This window comes from Cryptomeria japonica, chromosome 7 (assembly GCF_030272615.1).
Source record: "Cryptomeria japonica chromosome 7, Sugi_1.0, whole genome shotgun sequence".
NCBI classification, from domain to species: domain Eukaryota; kingdom Viridiplantae; phylum Streptophyta; class Pinopsida; order Cupressales; family Cupressaceae; genus Cryptomeria; species Cryptomeria japonica.
The window spans coordinates 696,638,814-696,666,015 of record NC_081411.1 but is presented as its reverse complement, the minus strand read 5'-3'; the positions used below and the strand labels follow the sequence as shown (position 1 = coordinate 696,666,015).

The 27,202-nt window shown below is 37.1% G+C and overlaps 1 protein-coding gene across 7 annotated transcripts in view; it reads right to left on the bottom strand.

The window, feature by feature from the left end:
* Window positions 1-27,202, bottom strand: part of LOC131033051 (6-phosphofructo-2-kinase/fructose-2,6-bisphosphatase) — a 211,362-nt gene that overhangs the window by 63,251 nt on the left and 120,909 nt on the right. For all 7 annotated transcript variants that reach the window (XR_009103553.2, XM_057964168.2, XM_057964170.2 and 4 more), the window contains 2 exons: window positions 21,182-21,279; window positions 17,586-17,661 (listed from right to left, as the gene is read on the bottom strand). Coding sequence is in view for 6 of the 7 variants with exons in the window: in XM_057964168.2 (XP_057820151.2) it covers window positions 17,586-17,661; window positions 21,182-21,279 (174 nt within the window). In the remaining variant the exon portion in view is untranslated. The remainder of the gene's footprint in view (window positions 1-17,585; window positions 17,662-21,181; window positions 21,280-27,202) is intronic.

Here is a 27,202-nt window from a genome sequence, read left to right as displayed (position 1 = left end):
CATACTTTTAGACAACAAGGTAAAGGAATTATATAATCTATTTCAATAGATGATAATATGATAATTCAACGATTAAATGTGGCATGACAATGTATTATGCCTATATTTGTATCCTTTCGCTTACCAACAAATTAGAGCAACATACATAATGACTATCACACACACACATATATACTTGTATATATTCAAGTTAGTTTGTAGGGTTTGAATTTTCACCAGCCTTACAAATTCAAGGTTCTCCTCCTATACAAGCTTCATTATACATATATATAAAGTTACCCGAAGACGCATCTTCGATCCCTTGGGATGCATCTCATGACTAGGACATATCTTTGGTACCAAATAAAAACAATCATTGGAGACGCACCCAAATGGAAGAAACTTGGTGAAAAGAATCCCAACATCTCCTCCCCTTTCCCATGGAAAACGAGATGTCTCTCATTGGAAAAAGAAGAAAAGACAACTTTTTTTGCTAAAACACTATAAAAGGTCGATTGTTGTTTTGATGCAAAAAAAGACCAACTTTTATTTCGATGTGTGATGCATATCATTTTTTTCCTGAGCATTTTATTTTCCTTGCCATCACATGGTCTCCTTCTATAGGTGTGGGAAGCCTTTCAATGCAAGTTGATGAATTTATTAAATTATTTAAAAAAAAAATGGTGCCTCCAAGCACCCTCATCTCCTACATTGAAAAATAGCCCTACTTGTACTGGTACCAATCTCCCTTACCAATACTAGTATCGGTCTCTTGGTAACTATGATATTATATGATATATATGTACCAACATTTATTTATCATTTTATCTTTAATATAGAAATGTGAGTGGTGTGAATTTGGACCTAGACCCGGTGAGAGTTTAGAGGTTTGGTCATATGGGTTATGCAGTGTTTGAAAAATCAAGTACTAGGTATACCCTATCCTTGGCTTGATGCCTTCTTTATTGAATCTATTCCAAGAGAAAAGAACTCAAAAGTAGATTCACTACCTATTTCAAACTCTCTACTCCTTCAACATCTGGAGTTAAAGGATAACACAAAATAGAAGTGTTATATAGACTGCAAAACCGAGTGCTAGGATGATATGTTTGATCAAGAAGCTCACAAGCTCACCACAGTTGCAAATCCAACCATATTCGAGAAACTTGCAAGGAAACCCTAGTTTTTTACTCAAAAACTCAGGCAGACTACAAAACCAAAGGGTTAGAGAGATGATAATATGTATATTGGTTCATGCATATCATGAACTATATAGATATATTATATAAATTGTTGCATCATTATTATAATACATACGTGTGTGTGTGTGTATGATATAGATGCAGCCATATATATATATATATATATATTTGTGTGTGTACTAGTATGGAAGATTGGTACCAATACTTGTTATGACCTTTTCACACATCACCCCATTGCAAATGGAGACCCCTTCTCTTACAAATATTGTCAAAATTGCAAAAGTTGCTCAAAGATGTATCTTGTCAAAATTGTCAAGGTGTTGCAAAACTTGTCGAATGTTACAAATGGTGAAAGGAATGGTAAGTTTGCTTGTAGTCTCGTCAAGAACTGCAAGCACAATGCTTAGGGTCTTAAATTTCAAGTCTACATTATGTAGGACCTAGGATGGGAAAGCAGGCTGGAAATTCAACTAAGGGATTAACCCCCCTTAGGCATGTATGAATTTATGCAGATAATCCCCTCAAATCCACACCTGCATTTCCTCTTCAAATTTCGCATTAAGGTTGCAATTTCAATAAAATGTTGTTGACCCTCTCCAATCTGCCCATGCTTGATGTGATCTTCATAAAAATGTTGTTATACCCCAATCCTTGAAGAGTGCAATTGTAAAGTCACATGCTAAGTCTGCCATTGGGAGATGAGAGAAAAATGATGTAAAAACAAAGAATTGTAGATAACACTGTAAATGATGTTCAATTTACATTCAATATGCAAGTTATATTCTATTAACTAATTTTATTATTTCCTTAATGTATATATCTGACTATCTTCTTGTTTGTGGCAGGTGAGAGGATCATTTAATATTTTCTGTCCTATCTCACAAATGCCACTCAATATAAGTATGTAACAAATGGGGCACGGTCAAGCAATGCCTTGATCGGTCATGACTGATCAAGACATTACTTGATCGTGCCTCTTTGTTTACACTAAACAAATGCAAGTTCAACATTAATGCCAATCGGTGGGAGTAGTATTACAACCGATGTCTATCAGTGTTGGCTTAATGCTAACAGCCGATAGTTATCGGTGTGTTAGCCTTAACAACCGATAACTATCGGTGTAGACTAACACACCGATAACTATCAGTGATCTTCGTTATATTGTCACCCGACATATCATATGCAACCCGATAATATATGCAGTCCGACATATTATATGCAACCCGATAATATATGCAGCCCGATATATTATTTGCAACCCGATATATATTAATCGACGTTTTAACTAAATACATAGTATGATTATCAATGTTAATCGATATATATCTAAATACAAGATTTAATAGATTGATGAACATAACTAAAATACATAGTATGATTATCAATAGGTTGTTTATATGCAAATGTAGAATGGCTATCAAAGAGGAATTAATTGCTTGAAGGTTTTATCATAGTTTTTGATATGATAAATGATTGAATGAGAGACTTCATTTTATCTCTCATTCAATCATTTATCTTACCGAAGCTATCATGCGTTAACAAACCCCTCTATCTCCACTAATGATTTCCCCTCTTTTCAATTTGCATGACAAAAGGTGACAAACAAGAATGTTGCTAGCCCTTTCAAATCCACCAACCAATGTAAACATGTATGGTTTGTGAGGGAAGTAAAAATATAAGGGAATTGTTGAAATGAGTTGCAACAATTTACACTTGCATTGACAATGATGAATTACTCCTTGAGCCTGCCATTGTGCTTTGAAGGAAAATCTTGCACTCATCGAAAATGTTGTCCCCACCTCAAACCAGACAAAAATGCTATCAGATTTGTTTGATAAATTATACGCAAAAGAGAGGTGATTGAGTTCAGGTTGTTGCAAAAATACTTTCAATATCCAAAATGTTGGTATAAAATGTTGTTTGAGCCTTTAACTTTGCCAAAGAGACAAAATTGAAATTAGTTGCAAGATGTTACAAAATTGAGGGAAATGTTGTAAATTATTGTTAAAAACTTGCTGAGTGTTGCAAAAGAAATTGTTGTATCACCTCTCCAATCCGCCAAACATTCTTAAGGAGAAATCTTGCACTTAGCAAAAATGTTAGTCATCCCCTGATTTCCGCCATTGTTCTTTTTTCAATTTTGCACCAAGAGTGGCCGACTCAGCTCAAAACGTTTCAAATACAATAGAGGACAAGGATGGCTAGGAGATGTTTCAAATGACGTTCCAAATCTGGAAATTTCTTGCAAATGGTGAAGGAGAATGCTCACATCTGAACTTGAATGACTTAGTTCTCTTTCACCATTCAGCTTCAATTTGTCTTTATAACATCAATTTATCCTTATTCTTGATTCCTAAACCTGATCTCCCTCTCAAACTCACACTGATCTCTTCTTGAATTTGCCTTTGTTTCTGTTGAATTACCTATGATCTGCTTGTAAATTCACTCTGATCTGCTTGTTTGAATCTGATTTTCTTGCATGGAATTTCCACTTTTCTGCTCCTTATTCGCTTGGGAATGTATTGCTTGGTTTGAAATCTGCCTGGAAAATCGCTCCTATCTGCCTTTGAATTCACCTTCCTCTCTGCTACTTCTGATTTATTCCTTGAGAAAATTCGCTCTCTTTTTTGTTTAACACTTGACTTTGAATTTGATTTCTGGTTCCCACTTGCCTCTTTCTCTGGAATTTGCCTTATGTGTTGTGGATTCACACCTTGTTCTTCTGATTTGCCTTTCATCTTCCACGATCTGATTGCTTTACAAAGTGAGTTTGTAAGCCTTCCTTTATATACCTTTCGTACAACACTTCACACTTGTCCAAGGGGAGGGTAAGCTAGGCTTGTAAATTTTCATTGTTTTTCAATTGCAAATTACCTCATGTCTCAGGTCGGCCTCCTCACTCTCTTGGCGTTTACATTGTAGAGGGACCTTATGCTTTTTCTTAAAATCCAAGTCGGCCTTCTCACTCTGTCTTTCACATTTCATTTTATTTCACCTTGTTTTCACACGTTTTTATAAGGATTTTCTTGTCTCCTTGCTAGGTCGGCCATCCTCATGCTTTCACCTTTGACTTGAATGCCTATAAATGCAAGGTGAGCGCTGACATATTCCCAAGCAGATTTAACTTGTATTCATGCATTCTATGCAAATCCTTTGCCCTTAATCTGCATTTTGTGGTGGGATTTGCACTCTGTCATGCATTGTAGGTCATGAGGAACTGCACTCTTCACTTGAATTCGGAGATTTTGGGTGGTTAGGAACAAAACTTCATACTGATTTCAGAATTTTCAGGTGGTTGAGAACAGAAGTTCATATTGATTTCAGAATTTTCAGGTGGTCAAGAACAGAACTTTTCTTTTCACTCTTAACTTATCCCTTCATGCACCCCTTATTTTGGAATTTTTAGGCAGTTTGGAACTGAACTTTCTTCTTTTTGGTTCAAAATTCTGAGTTGTTCATTTGTTTTGCACAGGAAATTCACATTAAGGGGCTTTGAATCGAATTTTTGGAGTGAAGAACTTTCTCCAATCGAAAATCTGAAATGTTCAAGAGCAAATTACCCCCCCCCCTTCTTGGCAGAAATTTCAAGTGTGAATGCACTACACACCATTTCCTAGATGAAACTGCACTCTTCACTTGATTTCGGAGATTTTGGGTGATAGGCACAGAACTTCATACTGATTTCGGAATTTTCAGGTGGTCAAGAACAGAATTTCATACTGATTTCAGAATTTTCAGGTGGTCAAGAACAGAAATTTTCATTTCACTCTTAACTCATCCCTTCACCCACCCCTTATTTAGGAATGTTTAGGCATTATGGAACTGAATTTTCTTCTTTTTGGTTCAAAATTCTGAGTTGTTCATTTGTTTTGCACAAGAAATTCACATTAAGGGGCTTTGAATCGGAATTTTGGAGTAAAGAACTTTTTCCAAGCGAAGATCTGAAATGTTCAAGAACAAAGTAGCCCCCTCCTTGGCGGAAAATTCAAGTGTGAATGCACTACAAAAGAACAACACACACAATGTAGGACAGACATTTGGCTAGTGCAAGAACCAAAAAACCCTACACTTAGTGGAAAATTGGATTGTGAAAGAACTCAAGAGCGTAAATCCTTGATGGAGATCCATGATGTGCAAAAACAAACTATGCAATGTTGGCCAGAAATTTGAAGTGTTCATGACTAAGGGACCCTATGCTTAGCGGAATTTTCACTTGTGTAGGAACTAGACACCCGATATTTGATGGAGATTTCACTTGTGTAGGAACTTAAGACCCAAAGGCATAGTGGAGATTTGGAGTGTGCAAGAACTCAACACCCAAATGCAAGTGGAAATTCCGTTTGTGCAAGAACTCATGGGTGGTTTGCGTAAGGATTTCCAAGAGGAGATTAGGCCTGTGAAAGAACTCATGAATGGTTTATGCAAAGATTTCAATTCAAAATTCAAGCATAAGAGTCTGTAACTCTTCATCATTCCTTAACATTTTCTTACACCTCTCAACTTCATGTTTGAAAACTCCTCTTGACAACTTTGACAACTTTTCAAACTCCATGCTTTGTCAAGTGAATTCATGGATTGATCAATGGTTGTTCCAGACTGACAAGACATTACTAACTCCTCCCAAATTCTAAAAGATCAAAATTATTGCCAAGCTAAGCAAAACGAGTAACCTAACAAGCGAAAAGTGGGGTCCCCATTTGCAATGGAGCGTGTTGTAGAACATAGATTTACTACTGAGAGGGAGGGTGAATCAATAGTAATTTAATCTCAAAAACTTTATCCAATAATTTTTTTTTGTAAAATAGCTTTTAAACTGAAACTGAAATAGTAAAGCAAAACAATAAAAAAATGGAACAACTGCACAAGATTTGACGTGGAAACCTGTTGACGTGTATTTTGTACACAATCATACACAGAATAAAATACCCAAGGGTACCTTATCCTCTCTTGAATAAAGCCTCTGATTGCTGAAGATGTCGCAAAAAAGGATCAATCAGGGTGACTCCAATGTTCTTTTATGTAGGGTCTCTACGTGTGGATAAGCACCAGTGGTCGTTGTGATTGTTGTTTCATCAAGGGGCCTTACGTATCCGAATTGTAGGAACAAGATTTCCTAATACTAATGAATTCCAAAAAAAAAAATCAAAAGGATAAGGTTTGCAAGGGATAAATTCTAAACTAATCCTAAGAATGACCCAATGTAGGCTAGACTTGGCAAGATTCTACCAACTTCAGTATCGCCAAGAAATTACAACTTTACTGAAACTGATGCGATCTTCTAAGGTGAATAATGATTTTTCAAATCATCAAGAATCATAGGCACTACCATGAAGGTACATATCAATGACTCAATAATGAATGAAGGTTTATGCAATCCAAATATTTCCAGTCAACCACACAAGGCGTCCTTACAATTAGTAAGAAGCTAGTGGTTTGGAATGTGAATCTCACCAAAGATCAAGCCCAACACTTAGTCCTTCAAACTTAAATACTACTTTGACTGAGAATGATTCAAGAAAGTAAACAACCATGAAGATAACCACAAGAATTGCAATAAAACACCATAACTTCAATATTTTATTGATCTCAAAGCCATCATAAACAACAATTGCTTGAAATTCCTTCTTCAAAGCTCAATCTTGCTACAAAATAACTTGCTTCTCAAAAGCTCTAAACTCTAACTGCAAATCCTCTAATCTCTCTATTTCTAATTTCTCTTATTATATCAAAATGAAAAGGAGTGAGGGTATATATAGCATCCTCAATTACAATGAACGGTCCAGATCAAAAAGAAGATCAATGGCCAAGATTATGACACCTAAACCCTAATTAGGGTTTATTACAAATAGCCCCCCTTTTATTGAACAATATTAAATGCATAGCCAAATATTAAATTTGGCACAAAAATCTAGGAGACATAGACCAATGACAATTAAGGTGCCACATCATCTATAACAACCTTTCTTCTAGAACCTTATTTCCTTTCCAATGCTCCTTTTTAGCATATGCAATGAATCTGGACACGATTCCTTCGATCTCAGCAATTGGAATCTCGGGAAGATTCCTCATTCGTTCCTCCAAGTGGATGACCTGATCGAAAGCCTTGAGAAGAGCAGTGTCCCATCCAGGTTCAAGTTCGTTAATTTTCTCAATCAGGAGCATGGTAGCAAACATCTGATCCCGCTGGTCATCTGTAATAACATTCTCATCTTTGCAAAAGATGACCTTGACTCTTTCTTCTAATTCTTGCAAATCCACATCTATCTCAACTTCGATCCTCCTGCCAAGAATAGTACATAATACTTCAAACACCTTGTCCTGGATCGGATGGATAATCTCTTCAACTTGATTGCATTTGCTACTGATGTCCTCAAAAAGAACTTCCTTCATCTGAAGTAAAGTTGACCATTGGAGTAAACTATGAGATCCTCCATCCATTATCTTTTCTTGTGCTAGGATCTTCCTTGATGTTTGTCTGATTACTTGCAGGACAGGAATGATAACATCCTTAGTATGAGCAAAGGCAGCTACTGTTATCATTAGGTTGTGGATGATCTCAAGAACCTGGATAGCTCGGTGAATGGTCTGCATCATCCTTGTTGCAAATTCAATAGCAACTGTATGGGATTTGTCAATCCAAGAGCTCATAAGCTGGACCAAACTCCTGACTCTTTCAACCTCACCAACTGATTCAAGGGGAAGTGCCTATACAGGAGATACTGCTAGATCCTGACACCTCAAAGGCTGATTGAGATGGCTAAAGTAGCCTCTCCAAGAACCGACCTCTCTCTCAAGCTTTCTATTCTTTTCCATTTCTTCCTTAAGCTTGTCCTTAAGTGCCTCAAATGAATCAATGGCCTCATCCAGTGTCTGCTCAGCTGTGAGTGGACCAAGCTCAAATGTTTCTACATCATATTCCTCTGCAAGGATTTCACCTTCATACTTGTCCACTACTAGTGTAGCTATCTGCAATTTCCTGGATCCTGTTTCATCTCTGATCATCTTGGACATCCTAGTGGCTTTCTTCCTTTCTGTCACTTCCTAAGAATTTCCAACAAGGCTTTCTAAATCAATCACATTATCTTCGTCCTCGATCACAATTACCCTTGTTAGTCTCTCCTTCAACCAATCTGGAATGGCAGATCTCGTCTCCCTAACTTGTATCTCCTTAGGCAATGTTTCTTCTACTCGGAGAGGAGATGTCACTTCGTCACCATCCTTGTCTTCATGTAACTCATTAACTTGGAGAGATCGACTTGATGACCGTTGAGGTGCCTGTCCTTCTTCATGCTTATCATTCTGTACCATTGATTCCATAGATTCCTCCATTTCAAGTGTCCTCTTCTCTTGTCGAGAAGATGTGTCGGATGAACAGTCTTGATTGGCCTCTTGCTTCTTCTTGGAGGATTCTCTTTTCTCAGGTCTTTCTTTTCTCTTTGAGCCTCTAGGATGGGGATTGCCTTCACTTGCGCTTCGAAGATTGCCTTCGCTCGTACTTCTGGGATGAGGATTACCTTCACTTACACTTGCTCCTCCTTCTTCTAGTCTTTCCTCCAAAGTAAAAGTCATAGATATGCCCTGCTCTCTCAACTTTTGATGTTGCACATCAACCCATCTGCGAGTACAAGACAAAACTGGAGCCATCAAAGCATCTAAATCCAAAATCTCAGGTTCATTCCAATCTATCCTTACTGCTTTGCTTTCTCGGTCATAAGATGATTGGAGATGTCTGCCACCGTCCTGAGCTTGGTCGGCCACTCTGTAAATTTTGCATTTCCTGATGAAATCTAAAGGCAATCTGGAATGCATCTTTCTTTTTACTTCAAAATCATCTGAGAGATTCATCAAAAAGTCCTCTACCTGAAACTCATGCTTGTACTTTCTACCGACTGTCTCTTCTATATACCCGTAAGGATCAAAACTCTCTCTCAAGGCAAAGAATGAAAATGAATATAAAGCTAACTCTTTCTCTGCATCATCCATGGCTAGAGCATTAGGACATACCTCAACTGAATTCCCTAGTATGATAGGCACAGGAACTCCATTTCCATGCCTGTGTCTGAATGCCTTCGCATAGGCTGCCAACTGTCTAGTCACCTCAAGTAACACTATTCTGTCCGTCGGATATCTCGGCAACATGTAGGGAGGTGAAGGACATCCATGAACTCTAATATATGTAAACTTCTGAAATTGGATGAACCAAGCACCATACCTCTTTACAAGCTCTTGTGCGTCCTGAGATAGCCGATTGTGAATCCCGCCTTGCAATGTCGTGGTGATGTTCATCGTGAAGGTATCATTGACTAACTTGTAGTCACTTCCTGGTGGATGATGCAAATGAACATAGGAATCATAAACTCTGACTTCCCCGAGCCCTCTTCCGATCACTCCTCTGTGAGGTAGTCCTACATATTCAAAACTCCTGATCAAGGCATATATGATGTATGAACTCATGTGGAAAGACTTGGTAGCCTTCAGTCTTCTTAACTGTACGTCCAAGCAATGACTAATCATTCTAGCCCAATGAATTGTTCCTTTTCCTTGAACTATCACTTGGATGAAGTAGAACATCCACTTCTCAAAATAGAAGGCTTGAGGAGCCCCTGTGACTCGGTTGAGTAGTGTTATCAAATCTCTGTACTCCTCCTGGAAGTCAATCCTATGTGGTGTGTTTGGAATCTTGCTCAGGCGAGGACGACTCTTGAGTAACCAACTCTTGTTGATGATGCTCAAGCAAGTATCTGGATCATCTTCGTACATGGATCTGGCTCCTTCTAAACTTTTATAAATCATATCTCTGTGCTCCGGAAGATGGAAAGCCTCACTTATAGCCTCCTCTGAAAGATAAGCCAAAGTGTTTCCTTCCTTGGACACGATCGATCTTGATTGTGGATCATAATGGCGAGCACACTCAATCATCAACTCATGGCACTGGATTGCTGGAGGAAAGTCGGCCGCCTTGATAATGCCACTTTCAATTATTCTCCTGGCGACAGGTGATGGCTTGCCAATGTAAGGGACCTCTCGAAACTTCTTCACACTGAAGTTTCCCAAGTTGGTATCTCCAATGTTGCTCCACTTCGACACGATCTTGGTCTCCAATTCTTCATTCTTTTGATCTTCCTTCATGAGGGCTGGACGACTGGTGGATGCTCCTGCCTTTGGGGTCGCCATCGTGACACCTACACAACATTTCATAATGAGTAGTAGATTTTGCAATGTAGAAATATAGATTAAAAATTAAAGTTTGAATTTTAGGAAACTTCATGATAAATCTTTGAATTATCATTTCCTAATATAACGATGCAATTTGGAATTCAAGATTCAAAATCGAAATTGAGGCTAGGACGATTCAAAATTCAAAATTGGGACAAGGGAGATCTTGCCATACCTTTCTTTGAGAACTAACTCTAAAAAGTGATGCAAAATTAAGGAAGTTCGCTAGGCAAAATGTGGATCGAAGTCTTCTTAGCAAAATGCGCCTTCTTTATTAACTTCACCACCTTTGGGGTCTTCAACGTCTTGAGGGAAACTCGCTCCACCTCCAACAAAATTCGCTCCTCTCCTTGGATCAAAATTCGCTCCCTCTATTGCTTCTCCAAATCGCATTTAAACAATGATTGAATGATGGGTTAAACATGCTCAACATACCTCCATATATAGGCGCTCACCATTACACTCTCCCATAGGCCGACTTTTGGAAATAAGGCAAAAAAAATAAACAAAAATTAAATAAAAAGGAGGCCGACTTTTATAAAAATATAAAAATGAAACCCCAAGCGCTCTCCCTTTTTATTTAATTTAATAATTAATTAATTTAAATGCCTTTGTAATTAACAATTTCGATTTTTTAAAAGGCTAAATTAATTATTAAATGCCTTATGCGCTATTTTTAAATGCCAATTTAATTAAATATTTCAAAGTTTTATCGAAATTAGCATTTTAATGTAATTCGAAGATATTGGCGCTTAAGCATGGGAGGAATTTGGGACATCTATCAATATCGCTCTGGTCCCTGAGAGAGGCACAGGAGCGCCCATTCATTTTGGTCCTCCCTCTTTCATTTTTTACGTTTGAAACTTCATCCTTTACGTCCAAAATGGGGTTCTCGCTTGGCATTTTGAGTTTAATCTATTCCATCTTTGGAATGAATGCTTTTTAAACCATTTTTGCCTTGGTCCTTGACTGAAGGACAGGAGCGAATTCACCCTTTTAACCTTGGCCCTTGTCTTTTAAATCATCAAATCAACTTGCGAGGTAAGGAATGATCATCCTTGTTTGTTCTACACATGTTTAACTCGTCCTTTGCAAAGCAAACTTGATATTCTGGAGATTTTCGCCTTGGTCCCTTGGTGAGGGACAGGAGCGAACTTTACTTCTTACCTTTGGTCTTCACTTTCCAAATTGCCAAATCGAGTTGTGAGGGCAATTGATGATCTTCCTTGTTTGCTTTATGCACGCCAAACTCGTTTCTTTAATGCCAAATGAGTTCTTCTAAGGATATTCGCCCTGGTCCTTGACTGAAGGACAGGAGCAAATTTTACACTTGAGCTCAAAATTATCGACTTTTGACGTTAACTCTTTGTTCATCGTCTTCCTAAAGACATTTTGGACCTTACATGACCTTGCCTTGGCGTGGTTTTGGAAAGGAATGATTGTTTTTATAGAAATCGCCCTGGTCCTCCAGTGAGGGACAAGAGCGATTTTGCATTTATGGCACAAAATCTTAATCATATCAACATCAAATTCTCTTCAAGGCGTAAAACATTGTTTCTTACTCCATCTTGAACGTTTGAAACGAAAGAGGCATTTAAAATTTAGGCATACTTGACTATTTCGCTTTGGTCCCTTAGTGAGGGACAGGAGCGCCTTGGCCATTACTCATCCAGTCTTGCGGTCTTTGCAACTTTGTTTTCCCTTAAAGCATTCCAAACATCATTTTGACTTCATGTCTTGACTTGGACTCAACCAAACTTGGAAGGGAAGTCTTGATAATACATTTTTCGCCCTGGTCCCTGGGAGAGGGACAGGAGCGCCTTGGGCAAAATAGGTTTCACTTGGGCTTTGCAATCTTCAAAATTATCTTCAATGGGGCGATCAAGCCTTCCTTCATTTATCCCAAACTTAAAACTCGCTTTTCCTTTGCCCAAAACTTGTCCTTTGAGAAAATCGCTCTGGTCCCTGGGAGAGGGACAGGAGCTTCATTTGAAAATCGCCCTGGTCCCTGGGAGAGGGACAGGAGCGAACTTGTCTTTTGGGTAGATTTCCTCCTTCGTGGTCCATTCAAATTGTATTCAACGAGCAAAACGCACTTTCCTTGGCCTTCTCAAATCGCGAAATCATTTAAATCTTGCAAGGATAAGGCAAACTTGGAGTTCAAGCTCCGGTCCTTCAGTGAGGGACAGGAGCGATTTTTGTCCTTAAGGTCAAAAACTCAACTTTTCATTGCCAATGACCAAGTCCGAGTGCTCCATCATGTTGATTTCATCTCTTATTGCGTCCTTGATGCTTTAATTTGATCAACTAAGGCCCAAAATGCCCTAAGTAAGCCATTTCGCCCTGGTCCCTGGGTGAGGGACAGGAGCGATTTGACCTTAAACCTTAAAAACTTGCCATTTTTGAGTCTCAAAAATCTTCAAAACCTTCAATTCACGTTCGATTGCATCTCCTGGCGACCCTGCACAAAAAAAATAAAACAAGTCAATAACCAAGATGCATAAAATATCAATTTCGCCCTAGTCCCTAAGTGAGGGACAGGAGCGATTTCACCTCTAAAGGCCAAAGTATCCAAAATTTAGGCTTTCAGTCACTTCACAAGGCATAATTAGGTTATTTCCAAGGCCAGGGATTAATTATCAAACCTTCCAAAATTTTGGTCAAAATTCACCTAGACAAAATTGCACAATTCCATCAACACTTAGGTAAAATTTGAACTTGCCCTCAAAATCCTGACTGGACCTAGACAGACATACCTGACTTCCTGACAGACTCATCCTATTCCAAAATTGCAACCCTCGGGAGGAGGCTTAATAATCCTTCAAAACTTGACTGGACTGAGGCTTGAAAATATCAACAGGAAACTCCTAAGGCTTAACCCTAGTCCAAACGACTCACTCACTTACTCAAAATCCTAAAGGCAGAGAGAAGAACAAGCAAAACCGAGTAAAAAAGAGGGGGTCCCCATTTTAATGGGGCGATGTGTGAAATGGTCACAACAAAACCCAATATGGGAAAAACCACAATGGGTAACGCTGCTAGGATCTACTGTCCTAATCTAGCATCACAATTAAAGTCAATTACAATCTTTAAGGGCACCAACTCTAAGGAGTCACCAAACCACTAACTTAAGAGCACCAAATCTTTCAACACCCTAACTTCACAATCGGAGCATCAACTCAGCACCTTTGCAGCATAAGAAATATACAAACATTTCCTTATACAAAGTATAAAGAAATTTTTCAAAAATAGTTCAATACAACAATTATCAGAATTTTCTGCAACCCTTATCTCTGTAACCTAAATTCTTTGTCAATCGGAAATACCAAAAATATCTCCGAATATTCTAATAAACTGTAACTCCAACCAATTTCTGAAAGTATGGCAGATAGAAAATAGATTAAGATGAAAAGTTAAATCTCTATCTGTTTGATAAATATAGTGAACGTTGAAACTGAGGACTAATCTGAAAAGTATTTGTCTTTAAAAACCTCCAGAGATATTCTTTACCAAATATTTAACAATCTGAATTTCTTGAGATTTTAGACATAATAATGTTCTGAAGAATGTTTGAAGATACAATCTGAAAGCACAAATTGAAGAATCAAGCTTTATACCTGTGTTCACAGGATCAAAGAATCTCACCAATATGTTGCACAAATTTTTGTATCATTCTCCAATCAATAGCTTCAATCACCGTATTATCACCACTACGCTTCGCCCATGCACCGCTCCGCCAAGCAGCTCTGCCCAGGAGCCACCACTCCTTCACCAAGGGGGGTAGATTTTTTTATTTTTTTTTCCAAGTCCTTTTCTATAGGGGGTTGGTTTTTTCGCTCTAACTTGAGCATACGAAGGCGTTTTTTGGCAAACCATATACCGTTGGAAAGCTCTTTCTGAGCCCGATCCAGATATGGAGGTATATTTTTCTGATTTTTTCATTTTGCAAGTTTTTTTGCCAGTTGAAGTAGTTGCAATTTGCACTCTCCGGGGCATATCTTGTGCATCCGGACTCCGTTTTTCGCAAACGAGATATCGTCGGAAAGGTGATTCAGCGCTCTATCTAGATCTCGGGTCATTTTTCGCAAATAGCTTTCCAGCTCACTAACTCTTCTTACCGAAGTAATGAGTGACTTCCTGGCCCTATTTTGTCCTCCTGTGATCGGAGCTCCATCTTTTTGGCACACATCTCTATTTTTTTTAGCATCATGGAGAATAGCATTCAGATTCAATGTCCCTGCCTTAAACTCCCTCGTCAGCATTATGAGGGGTTTTCTACTGTTATTGCTAATGCTTCCTTGGTTTCGCGTTGGAGTGTTCTTTGTATTCAGTACTTGTTCCTATGTACTAGGAGATGTAGGGCCATTTACCCATGCATTGTCTGTGAGATGGATCACTTATGTATTTATTCCTATGTACTATGAGATACATCGCAGCCATTTACCCATGCATTGTCGGTGAGATGGAACACTTACCATATCGACACTCTAGCATTCCTATTTTCGAAGGTTCTTTTTTCAGCATCATATCAGTCTTTCTACGATAGTGTTTGCAGCTTCTTCATGCTTCACATTGCTTCATGCTTGTCTTTTTGTTTCTCTTTTGGAGAAAAGTTTTGTTCCCATTCAGGGTTTTCTCCTTTGCTCTATTTCTAAGAAACTTGCATGTTTGTTCATGGGTACCTCATCAGGCTTTAGGTCGAGACCCATCATGCATTCATCTTAGCAATGCTTTTTTCCTATATCTTTGCCTCTCCCAATTGTGCATTCAGGGGGGGTGTTGGAATAAATAATTTATATATTAATTATTCACTTAATTGCATTAATTCACTAAATAATTTATTATTTAGTTAATTAATTAATTTCGAATAATTAATTAATATTTATCTCCATGCATAATGCAAACTAGGAAAAGCAAACTATGTTTAGAATTCGGAGAGTATCATGCATTAATTAGCCTATTGTGCTTTTTGTGCATACATGACTGTTCCATGCATTCTATTTTAACTCTCAGTCTATCTTGTAGACTCCACCATTTAGGGTTTCTGTCTTTAGAGATGTCTTTATAAGGATGTCATATCCTTATTTGTAATCAAGCAATTTCAAAGCAATACATTCAATTATTGTTAATTGTCTTCAATTCTCTTTGCTGTTCAATTTTCTCTTATTGTGTGACAGGTATTCTTGCAGAAGATAACTGGGTTTTTTGGGATTCAAATTTCACGAAACCTAACAGATAGATTCCCATGCATTTGCTTTCTTACTAAATAGATTTTTCATCGTGCTTATTTTGTGGTGGTTTCAATGACAGAATGGTCTAACAATCAATGACATCAATGACAAATAATAATGCCAACACGTGTTTTTACAACACAACACATAGTTTCTCTTCTTCTCATTCACACACTCCACACCCACTTTCAAACTCCATTTCTAATCTTTAATTCTAATAGACATTCCCGTTCAGATTGGAGAGACATATCTTTCTCTTTATATGAAACCCACCTCTTCAAAAGAATAAACAACAAACCTTTATCTTAATCACTGCCTTTAAAAACATGTATTATGAAGTCACCCATCAATAAGGAAATCGCACCTTTTAACTATTAATCACACCTTCTTGAATAAATTGGCCTTTAACAATTGTTGATTTGTTTTACAAAAAGTGGTAACTAATCTAAATGAGTTGGCCAGATGACTTGTATGATCGCACATTCATTATAATGAGTTGCTTCTTAATAACATATTAAATCAATAGCAAGTAGCTATTAAAATAGTCAGCCATGTTATGAAGTTGGTTGTCCATGAAGTCACACTTTGATGTTAATCACAACTTGCTTATAATATTTATATACAATTTGATAACATTAGCTGGCATGAATTTCCACTACTTTGCCATAGCCTTAAAAGGCTTTCTCTTAAAATGTCCAAGCTTGCTAGATTGAATACATTTCCATTTTGGTCCCTTCGACATATTCCCACCTTTGAAGCATTCTCATGAAGAACTGCTAGTGCTGTTCTTGACTTTGCCCTTAATCCACGCATTGAATGCTCTCTATGGCATCTAAAGTTGATGCCTCCACCTGATCTCATCTCCACTCTATTTGCACGAGAAATGTTGATATCTTCTTGAGTCTTTGCAATGAGATGTAGTGATCTAACAAAAGAATCACTGGATGATGGCAAGAAGCATAAGAATAAAGCTACTTTATCATCATCATCAACTAGTTTCCGAATAGTTGATAGCTAAAAAATGAGATCATTTAACTGCAGTAAATATTCAAAAATTGATCCTGCCTGCTACAAATTAATAGAAAACAAGAGATTTTTCAAAACAATATTCATGGATCTCTTATTGTTTGGTACTTGTTCTTTAGATTTGTTCATAGTGCTGGTACTGAAATAGAATTCTGTAATTTGGTTACTAGTTTGTAAATTGAGCTCTTGCAAAATCCCTCTTTCAACCCCTATTAACATCCCCACAACCTTCTTCCCCATAATGAAACATTTCAATAGAATCTTTCAATCTTTATAGAAATAAATCATGTTCCTAAAATCTCTATGAAATTGGTCCCGCTAAGCATCTATACCTTTTGTAAGAAGAATTCTACCATTTTGTTCAGTTTCAAATTTTGCATGAAGAATAAGACATTGTACAATTGTTTTTATCACTTAGCTTGTTTCTTCTATCACATTATAGACTATATGCAAAAATCAAATGGAGATCTTTAATTTAGAGTACATAAAATGTTCATCCTATAGGTACTCTAAATTAAAGATCTCCATTTGATTTTTGCATATAGTCTATAATGTGATAGAAGAAACAAGCTAAGTGATAAAAACAATCGTACAATGTCTTATTCTTCATGCAAATACATCACATGATGGGAGTCTATCTGCATCTTTCAAGAGTAGAATAAAGAGTGCTTAAAGATAAATTGTGGTTCCATTTTCTATTGTACATAATTCTGAAAAAAAATATACTGCAAATTTATGTTAATCAAGTGGTTAATCCATGTGTGATGCCAATCACTATCAGAAATATGAAGTAAAAGGTACTCAATACTAGTATAATTTTTATAAGTAGCATGAAATATAAGAATTTGTAACTTAAAGACCAATTATGAATAAGCGGACCATGTCTATGACTACTAAATATTGGTGAAAACAAAATATGGTAAGAAATTACTGAAGCAGTGCGCTCAGATTTTAGCCTCTTGTTTACAAAATTAGCCAATCTTTTTGCATACAACTCTCCAGCTTCACTGCCAAAATATCCAGATGAAAAACAATCATGAAATGAACGTTACTAAGAAATTAGAGAAAAATCAATCATAAATGCTGAATGCTTTAAACGTACATTAGTAATGAAGGCTGACTCATAAATACTCTTTGATAGATATTTTTGGATTCAGCTCTAGGCATTTTAGAGCTGACTTTTGAATCACACTGTTAGGCTCATCACTAAGGATAGAAAGATTTAATGACTTCCGATATTTTATTTCCAACTTTCCAAAAGTAAACATTATTGAAAACAATAGCTAATGAAACATAAAATCCTGCGAAATAATTCATTGATGATTCAATAAGAATGAAAAAACCATATTTAGCAGTAAATTATTACATTTTCTTTTCAATGCATAACTCATTTTTTATGTTCCTTTTGCTAGATCATTTCAAAACTGCCACATGTATACAGTCTAAAATCATGCATTCCATATATACTAAGTTGCCAATTCTGGTTCGGGTTCAAGTTTGGGTTCGGGTTCAAGTTTGGGTTCGAAGAACCGTTTCTCTGGGACAGAAAAAATTTGAAATGGGTTTTGGGTTCGTTAGTACAAAAACATATTACACACACACACACACGTGTGTGTGTGTGTGTGTGTATACATGCATGTATATATACATGTATATGTATATATATATATATAGCCTATAAGAATAAATTAAGATTAGAATGCAACATAATATCATATACACAACAAAAACACCATAAAATAGTAATCATAGCATCATGATCATAGTTCATACCGTCATAGCATCATATACTTCAAGTTCAACATCAAAATATTAAAATGATAATATCAAGTTCAAGTATCATTGTTTCAAAATTCAACTTGCAACAATTGGAACTTTATACTAAGTTTAAATCATCTAATGGACTCTTCTTCTTCTTGCAATAGCAGTCCAGAATAACAGAAAAATTCTTTCACGGAAACGACTAATGCCATTGAAGATGATGAAGAAGAAGAAGAATGAGCAGTCAAGAAAGTGAGCTCAAGAAACAAAATATTTTTGTTGCTTTTCATAAGAAGAGGATTGTAAATCAAAATGAGCAAATGAATGGATATTTTGCTGTTGTGATTGAGTATTGCTCTAGTACATTGTATAAGGTAAACAATGTAAGAGGTCAGAACTCAATTGTTTGCTACTTTGTTTTATCTTACTTCAGACAAAAAAAAATTGAACAAATCTATCAATTGTCTGTTGTTGTTGTTAATAATTTTAAGTCTTAAACCTGCATGATAAGTTGCAAAACAATCACACAAATCTGCAAGACTGAACTCGTTGCTATAAATTTTATATAATTTTGCAAAAAAAAATTTAAATTTGGGCACCCAGGTGTTTGGGTTTGCCCTGGACGAACCAGCTTGCCTGGGTACAAAGCCTAGCCGAAGCCAAAGGCGAACCGGACTAGGACCCGAACCCCAAAATGAACTAGACCAGTACCAGGCCCTGAACCCGGCGAACCCTGCAACTTAGCATATATACATGGAAGAGAGGTAGATTCCAAAATATGATCATCTTCTCAAAAATAATGATGGCTAAGCAAATATGATTGTTGGCTCTGAATGACAATTCTAATGAAGCTTTTTTTTCTTTTCATTTTTCTTTTTTTTCTAACTATGGTGTAGTCTCTAAAGAAAAGCTGAAACTTTGACATTCTAATGATACGCTGAATCTGAATTCCCTTCTTTCTGCTGATATTCACACCAGACCCTAGTACAAATATAGAGCTTCTTAAAACATTGTTGTTTGTAGATAAGTGATCAAATTTTCTTTTGAATGTGCAATTATGACTGATATTGTTTTTTCCATTGACTGGACTTTATGTTTGCATACACTAAAACATGACCCTGATCACTATTCACATGATTTTAAACACTTAAAACTCTGTTTTCTGCTCCACAACTCAATGGCATGCATCCCACCATTGACATATGATTTTTTTAATGTGTAGAAATTTCACATAAGTGCACACCATTTAACTGCAACAGCAATTCTGTTTTGAAGAATTTGATTTTTTCCTTTGTGAGGTGTGTGCCCATCTATTACTGCAATTTTAAAATTTGAAGTAAGGTGCATACCGATATATAACTGCAATTTTAAAACCTTGCTCCTCTCTTTACTGATGCATGCCAGTACATTAGGAATGTAAAACTCATTAGAAAAAAGGTTTTTCAACACTATGATGCATGCCTATCGCTCCACCTGCAAGCTCTGACTTGGAAACAATATGTTTATCTGCTTTAATGGTGCATGCCAGTTCATTGAGGTGCAAGTTTGACTTCAAAAAAAAAAATTCTCCAACATGTGAGACAAGCATTGATATATTGCCCCTGCAATCTTCAAATTCAACACCCAAAATCTGCTCTTTAATCTTCACCTGCAAAGTATTTGTTTGCATTGACAATTTCCCATCACTTTTACTGATTCTGAAATCTGTTCTTTTACTTGGTGGATGATTTTGAAAGCTCCATTTATCATCCTTACAAGAGACAGGACAACAAAACAACAAAGACAACTCAAAATCATCCATCAATCAACCCTACAAAAAAATCAACAAGATACGAGACAACAAAAACAGCACAAACAACTGTGAACGCACTATGAAATGTGACACAATACAAAAAAATTGTTTGTGTACAACACATTCAACTACTACATGAAAAGAATCTATTATCTTCTGACAAAAACCATCCACTATTGATTGTGTATAGCTTCCAGGTGACAGATTCAGCATTCTTCAAGAGGTAAGTTCAGTATTTACTGTTTGTTTGACCACTGAAGTCGATTGCACACGAATTTAATGCTTTTTACTACTTTTTCTTTGACCAGAATTTGCTGCATGAGTTGTTCACTATTGTATTGATATTATCTAGAATAGTGATATTTTTAGTGTCTTGAATGCTAAATCTAAGTCACATTAAACCTGCTGTGATTCTTTTAACAAATATTTAATTCTGCAATAGTGGTGAAGGTTAACCAATAAATAAGCATTGATGATTACAATAATTGAGCTCCTCATACAAAGTTCTAAAAGAAGCAGGGCAATTTGAAGAGTACAGACATGGTCACTTGACTCTCTTATTGCTGTTAGACAATTGACTCTCTTCATTGGCATTGTAAATGCTTGGTGACAAAGTCTAGGACCCTTGAATTTATAAATTATCAGAGTTTACGTATGATTAAATATGATTAAGTGAAGATGAATATTTCTATATTTCTATTATTGTCAAGTCACAAAAAACAGATGTAACTTTCCAGAACAATATATACCCTAGCCAACTGGATTGTTCATTTTTGTCATTAAAATCATGTCAAATTTTGGCTTTGCCTATATAAAATAGACAAAACAATCATATAGAGAAAAAAAATGAAAACTCATGTGATTCAATTTGGTTCTGCTCTCAAACTATAACATAAATTATGAAAACATAACAAAATGTGGACGAAAGACTCTCCAAGAAGATAATTTTGTTTCAAATGTAGTAATCCACAAACCTCAAAACAGCATCTCCTCCAATCCGTCCTCGTACATTGTCACGACTCTCCCCATGCCGTGTAAGCAAAATGGGTCGTGGAGTAAGATGTGTATTCACCTAGACAAGTGTCACCACAAAAATGTAAATGAACTATTGATTGTTGACATAATGTAATAATGTGCAAAAATTTATTCAACGTCAATGATTTTAGCAATTCTTAACGTAAATTGAAATCAGAAAACCTTTGGTCACATGTTTACCATATGTAAGACAAGCTATCTGAATTATGTCAGACAGGGCAATGATTCCCTACATCTAGGATAGTTTATAGCCATTAAAAATTATTTAGTCCAGGATAATTTAACTGTTCCATAGAGCTTCGTAATGGGGGGAAGCAGGGACGTGGGGATGGATTCCAAGATGGGGGGACCAAAAGCCTAAGTTTGGGCCACGGGGGGGCAACGGGAGGGTGGTGCTAATACATATAGTACTTGAAAAACTAGTTACACCAAGAATTGTAAATGAAACTTTGCCAAATTATGTAATGTTAAACATGAAAATGATTGCATTGAAAATTTAAAATTTGAACATTAACAATGGTGGGTAGAGTTTTGGAACTTTGGGAGCAAAGTGCAAACCAAGAATAAGTATAAGAATTGCAAATGAAACCTTGGCATGATAAGCTAAGTTTAAAGTTTTAACGTTTAAACTAATAAACATAAAAAACATGCAAATGATTGCATAAACAATAAGAGTGGTGGGTGGAGATTTGGGGTTAATGGGCAATGCCCCTTGCGAGGGTCTTGATTGTGGCTTTGACTATGAATATGTAGAGATTTGCAACAAGGGATATGTATTATGTGATTTTTATGATCATTATTCATCAGTTACAGGTGGCATGATCCTTCAATTACAAGTGTCACACCCACCTTTGGTTAGTTGAGTCTCACACCCTCCCTCTTTTGGATTTATTAGCCACCTCCCATAACCATTTGTTTGCCCTTACTTAAGTAGGTATAGCCATGTATTTGGCATTTACCAAGTAGGTAAAAATTTCGCCTATTTTATTTTGGGCAGCTGGGAGTAGTCACCCCTCTTGAAATTATTTACCTTTATTTTTTTATATAAACAACCCTCACCTCTCCCTGTGCAAAGTTCATGAGTGCTAGCTCAGTGCTAAGGGAGTGTTGAGTTTTTTCATATCTAGATTCTAGTCTTGCTTTCCTTCAATCATTTTGACCTTGGGTGTCTTCACAGCTAAATCTAACATGGTACTAGAGCTAGTTAGAATTGTGGGTTAGAAGCTTTTTAGGAGTCTGGAATGATTGCGTTGATGCGTTGAGAATCAGAAACGCTTGATAGAAATTGTAATTTCTAGAGGGGTTCCTTTCACTTGCTTTTCAATGCAATTGTTTTGGAGCTTCCTGAAGAAAATAAGGTCACCATTGAGTTCAAGGTAGCTAAGAAAATCAGAATCACCTTTAATTTCATCCAGCTCGAACATTGGAGGGGAATTCTTTGAAGGTTTGAAGCAGAGGTTTCAAAGCCAAATCTAGACAATAGCTTCTTTTTTGGGACATTTTGAGGCCAAATAGACCCTACCAACACGTGCAAAGGGCCCAAAAACCTTAAAATTGACTATCGATTCGTCAATTTTGGAGAAAGTCAAATTTGGGAAAAAAAATTGTAGGGAGCCCTACAACCCACCTGCAAAAGGTAGGACACAAGTTTTGAAAAAAAATTATTATCATTTCAATTAAAACCAAGTGCACTTTTTATATTTTGGAAAAGTTGTTTTAAAAAAAGCATAGTTTTTATATTTTGTAATAGTTTATTTTCATTGTAGACTTTTTAAAAGTTTTTGGAAAAATAAAAAATTAGATTTTGGCTACTGTTGTCATTTTATGACACCCTTGGTCCATCAGTGAGAACCGATCAGAGATATGTTTCATGGACCAGCGTTGCCCCAGTTGGTCAAGGAGAGAAGAATCATGAAGTGTGAAGTGTTGCCTTGTCCGGAGGAAGTTCCTCACTTGGCCTTTTCTTCTTCCCCGGAACTCCGGAACCCCAGGTTCCGAAATTCTTTTCTCTTTGCACTTGTCTCTTTCCTTCTTCCTTTTCCAAAACTCCGGAACCTCGAGGTTCCGAAGTTCTTAGCCTTAGCTGCTTTTCTCCCTTCTCCGGAACCCCGAGGTTCCGAAGTTCCCTTCCTTCCCTTAGCTTTTCTCCAATTTCTCCGAAACTCCGAAACCCTAAGGTTCCGAAGTTCCTAGCCTTCCTTTCCTTCACCTCTTCTCTTCAGCATCTCCTTTGCCCGAAACTCCAAAACCCCGAGGTTCCAAAGTTCCCCTTCTCTCTTTAGCCCTTTCCCTTTTCGGAACTCCGGAACCCTGAGGTTCCGAAGTTCCCTTGCCTTTCCTTTCCCGGAACCTCGAGGTTCCGAGGTTCCCTCCTCCCACTTCTTCCTTCTTCTCCCCGGAACTCCGGAACCCTGAGGTTCCGAAGTTCCTTCCCCTTTTGCCTTCTCTCTCTCTAGTTCCTTCGGAACCCCGAGGTTCCGAAGGCTTTTTCCTTCTCTTCTTCTCTATCCCGGAACTCCGAAACCCCAAGGTTCCGAAGTTCTTCCCTTGTCTTCCTCACTTTGGGAGTCCGAGCTTCCGAAGTCTCCAAGCTTCCTTCCGACTGGCGACACTTGTGGATGGCGTGATCAACACTCAAGGCTTTTAATGCTCTGACAACTTGGTGACTTGTACACTTTCTTTTGTGGAGCCACAAGGGTGCATTAAGTGTTTTTGGCAGGATTTCCATCAAGGAAGGTACGGGACCATGCATGACTGACTTTGGAAGGTTAGTCAATCCACCTTCTCAGGATTGCCCTTTGTGGGTATGGCTAGGTTGCTTGCATGTATAAGTCAAGTGCATGTACTTCCTTGCACCTCCAAACTGACATGCAGAGGTCATGATCACCCTTGTAACCATTTTTCTATATAAAGGTTGTTAAGCCTCATTGTAAAAGGTTCTTCTTTCCCTCCTGCCTTGAACTTTCTTATGCTCTTCTCTTCTCTTGAAGACTTGTAATTATTTTTGCATTTTTGCAACTATAAAATTGGCTTTTGGCCTTATGATTAATTGAACATCACCATTCTTGCCTCCTTCTAACCTATGTATGTTGTGTATGCTTTCTTACCTTCATTAAAGGTGTATGTCTTGTGGCTTTTCTGTCCATCTATGTTGTGTTAACTTGTTTTCTGAGTGTGACTTGTGGAAATCCTTCTCCCCTCTTGACACTTAGCAAATTCTAACCTCCATATATGCGTTTGGGTCACTTATGCAATTGATGTTGTGCATTTCTCAGGTTTTTAGTTGGTTCCTTGTGCCATTTCGGTAGGGAGAGAAACAATCTCTTCTTGGTGCATCACCTCCTTTCATTTCAAGCATTCTCTCTTCCCTTTACCACTGTAAATTGTTAGGATAGGCTTAGGAGTTAGTTTTGAAGTGTTGAGTTGGTTCAACACCTGCACCTGGAGTGAGAAGGAAGCCAGCCTTCTCTGGAGATTCAACCCCCTCGCGCAAGGTCCCACACTTCGGGGGGGTTGTTTCCATGTTTCACAAGGTTGCTGAGTTGATAGCTCAGCAAGGGTGCGAGCTTTTGTGATAACAGCTACCAACAAGGTACCCTGAATAAGTCACTCTCAGCCCCTATAACCACAAGCACTGCAGGTACCCAGAGCCTTAAAGGCTACGAGCCCTTATGCCTTGGCTCACGTGCCCAAGCTACACGTGCCCAAGCTACCTACGGACCCTAGCGACATGTTTGATTTTGGCTTCACCCCTAACATTTAATTCAAGCACTTGTCAACAATTTCTTTTATTATTTAAAACTCACTCTTTAAATTGTTGTCCATCCCTACTTTGGCCTTTGCACCAGCCAAAATCTAGCAATTCTATAAATTTTGGCAATCCACTAGATTTAGCAAGGTTCTAAATTTAGTAGGAAGCATCCTAATTTTCGTAAGTTTCAAATTTGACTAGTGGTTCTCCACATTTGGCAAAATCTTCAGATTTAGCAGCAGTTTGCACCGAATTTGGCGTAGCTTGATATTTGAAATTTTAGACCCCTCACCATTGGATTTTTGCATTTTGCACCCAATCTCCAAGCAGCCCATTCTTGGTCACACGAAAGTATGTCAACAATACTTATTTTTTATTTGGGGTAAAATTTTGTGCTCTTCATAGTGAAGTGATTGATTTTTCCTCAAGTGATCCCTTTCTTCGAAAACATCATTTTTCTCATCAGATCTAAAGGATAGTTCTCAACTTCTTCAACTTCAAACGGATATAACTTTCACATATGGCCTCAGATCAAAGTGAAACTATATACATCGGTGCTAGTTTGTGGTTCTCATTTTGAGAATTTTTTTTGTAATTTGAAGTATTTGAGTCCATTTTTTGGACATTATAAAACCCTCGAAAACAACTTCAGCTTTGCAAACGCACTAATTTATAAAGTGCCAAATCATTTTTTGTTGGGATGATTCTTGATTGAGTAAAAAAGGTGGAGGTCTCTCTTGGTGTGTGTGTTTTGTGATCTGTTTGCTAGTGCTCTCCTTTTCCTGCACATATGGATCACTCTAAGGTTCCTTTGCTAATACCATATAATTATGCAATGTGCATCAACATGCATGGAATGCCTTAATGCAACTTGGTATACTACATATGTTGAGCAAAAGGTAGTTGAACCTACAAAATTACAAATGATAAGTAAAAGATAAAATGGATGCTTGAACAAAAAAGACCTCTTAGATGTCTTCATAGTTTTGCTTCCCTTGATCATACGTTTCAAATTGCAGAATGTACATGAAGCATGGAAAAAGTTAAAAACATTGTATAATACAATACATGAAGTTAGATGCTATCAAATTGATAATGATTTGATGAGGCTTTATCCAAACAACTTTGATAACGTCCAGGATTATATAACTAAAGTTAATGATTTGAAAGCATAATGTAAAGAATGTGGCATGGAGAAAAACGACATTCAATCAGTCTATAATGTGCTATACAAACTCGGTTTTACATATGTATCTTTTGTTTCTAGCTTTTGCATTCACGGATTAATTATGGGATCAGCTTACATTAAGCCTTTATTTGCATATTTTTTGGAGAAGTTGATACATGAACAATAAAAGCTTCTTTCTATGGGTCTCATAAAGTCATCAAAGAATCAAGCCTTGTTGGCTAGTTAGCCTAAGGAGCAAAAACAATCAAGACAATCTGTCAAGAAACAAAAGAAATTGAAGAAAAAGTTGCATACAGATCAAGCACAAAACAAATCGTTTCCTAGAGGAGACTCATCTAAGGAGAAACCTACTTGTACATATTGCACAAGGACTGGCCATGAAAAGCATTCATGTTATATGAAGGATATTGATGAACTAAAACATCTTCTTAAGACGAACACCATTGATCTACCTTCTAGGATGTTTGAATCAGCTTCTTCTTCCTCTTCAAAATAATCACGATCTACTAAGGGAAAAGTTCATGCAGGACTTGCTTCTAAATCAGCCTAAAAATAAAGGTAAAGCTCTTTGTGCTTCTATGAGTCTTGAACCAAGGAGATAACTCTTAGATTCTAGAGCTCCTCACCATATGGCTTTTACACAGTCTATGTTCTCTTCTTTTGACACTTGCGTTATTGTTAGTTAATAGATTTGTCTTTTCAAAATAACAATTGAAATAACTCTTAATGCCCAAATGAAAGACAAGTAACTAATAGTTGGAGAAATTGCTTATTGGATTTGCAATTTTCCTCTAAACTTTAGAGGTACAACTCCCTCCTATGATATAATTTGGCATTTTTGGGGGGTATGCTTTTAACCAAAAAGCAAGAAAGGCAAACTAACATCCATATATAATCATGACAAGATGCGATTGTGAATTTATAATCAAAGGGGAACAAAAATAAATGTCACAAAAAGTTCGCTCACTCGGCACCCACTAAGAAGATTGGGAAAATATGTTGCACTTCCTTTTAGATGAT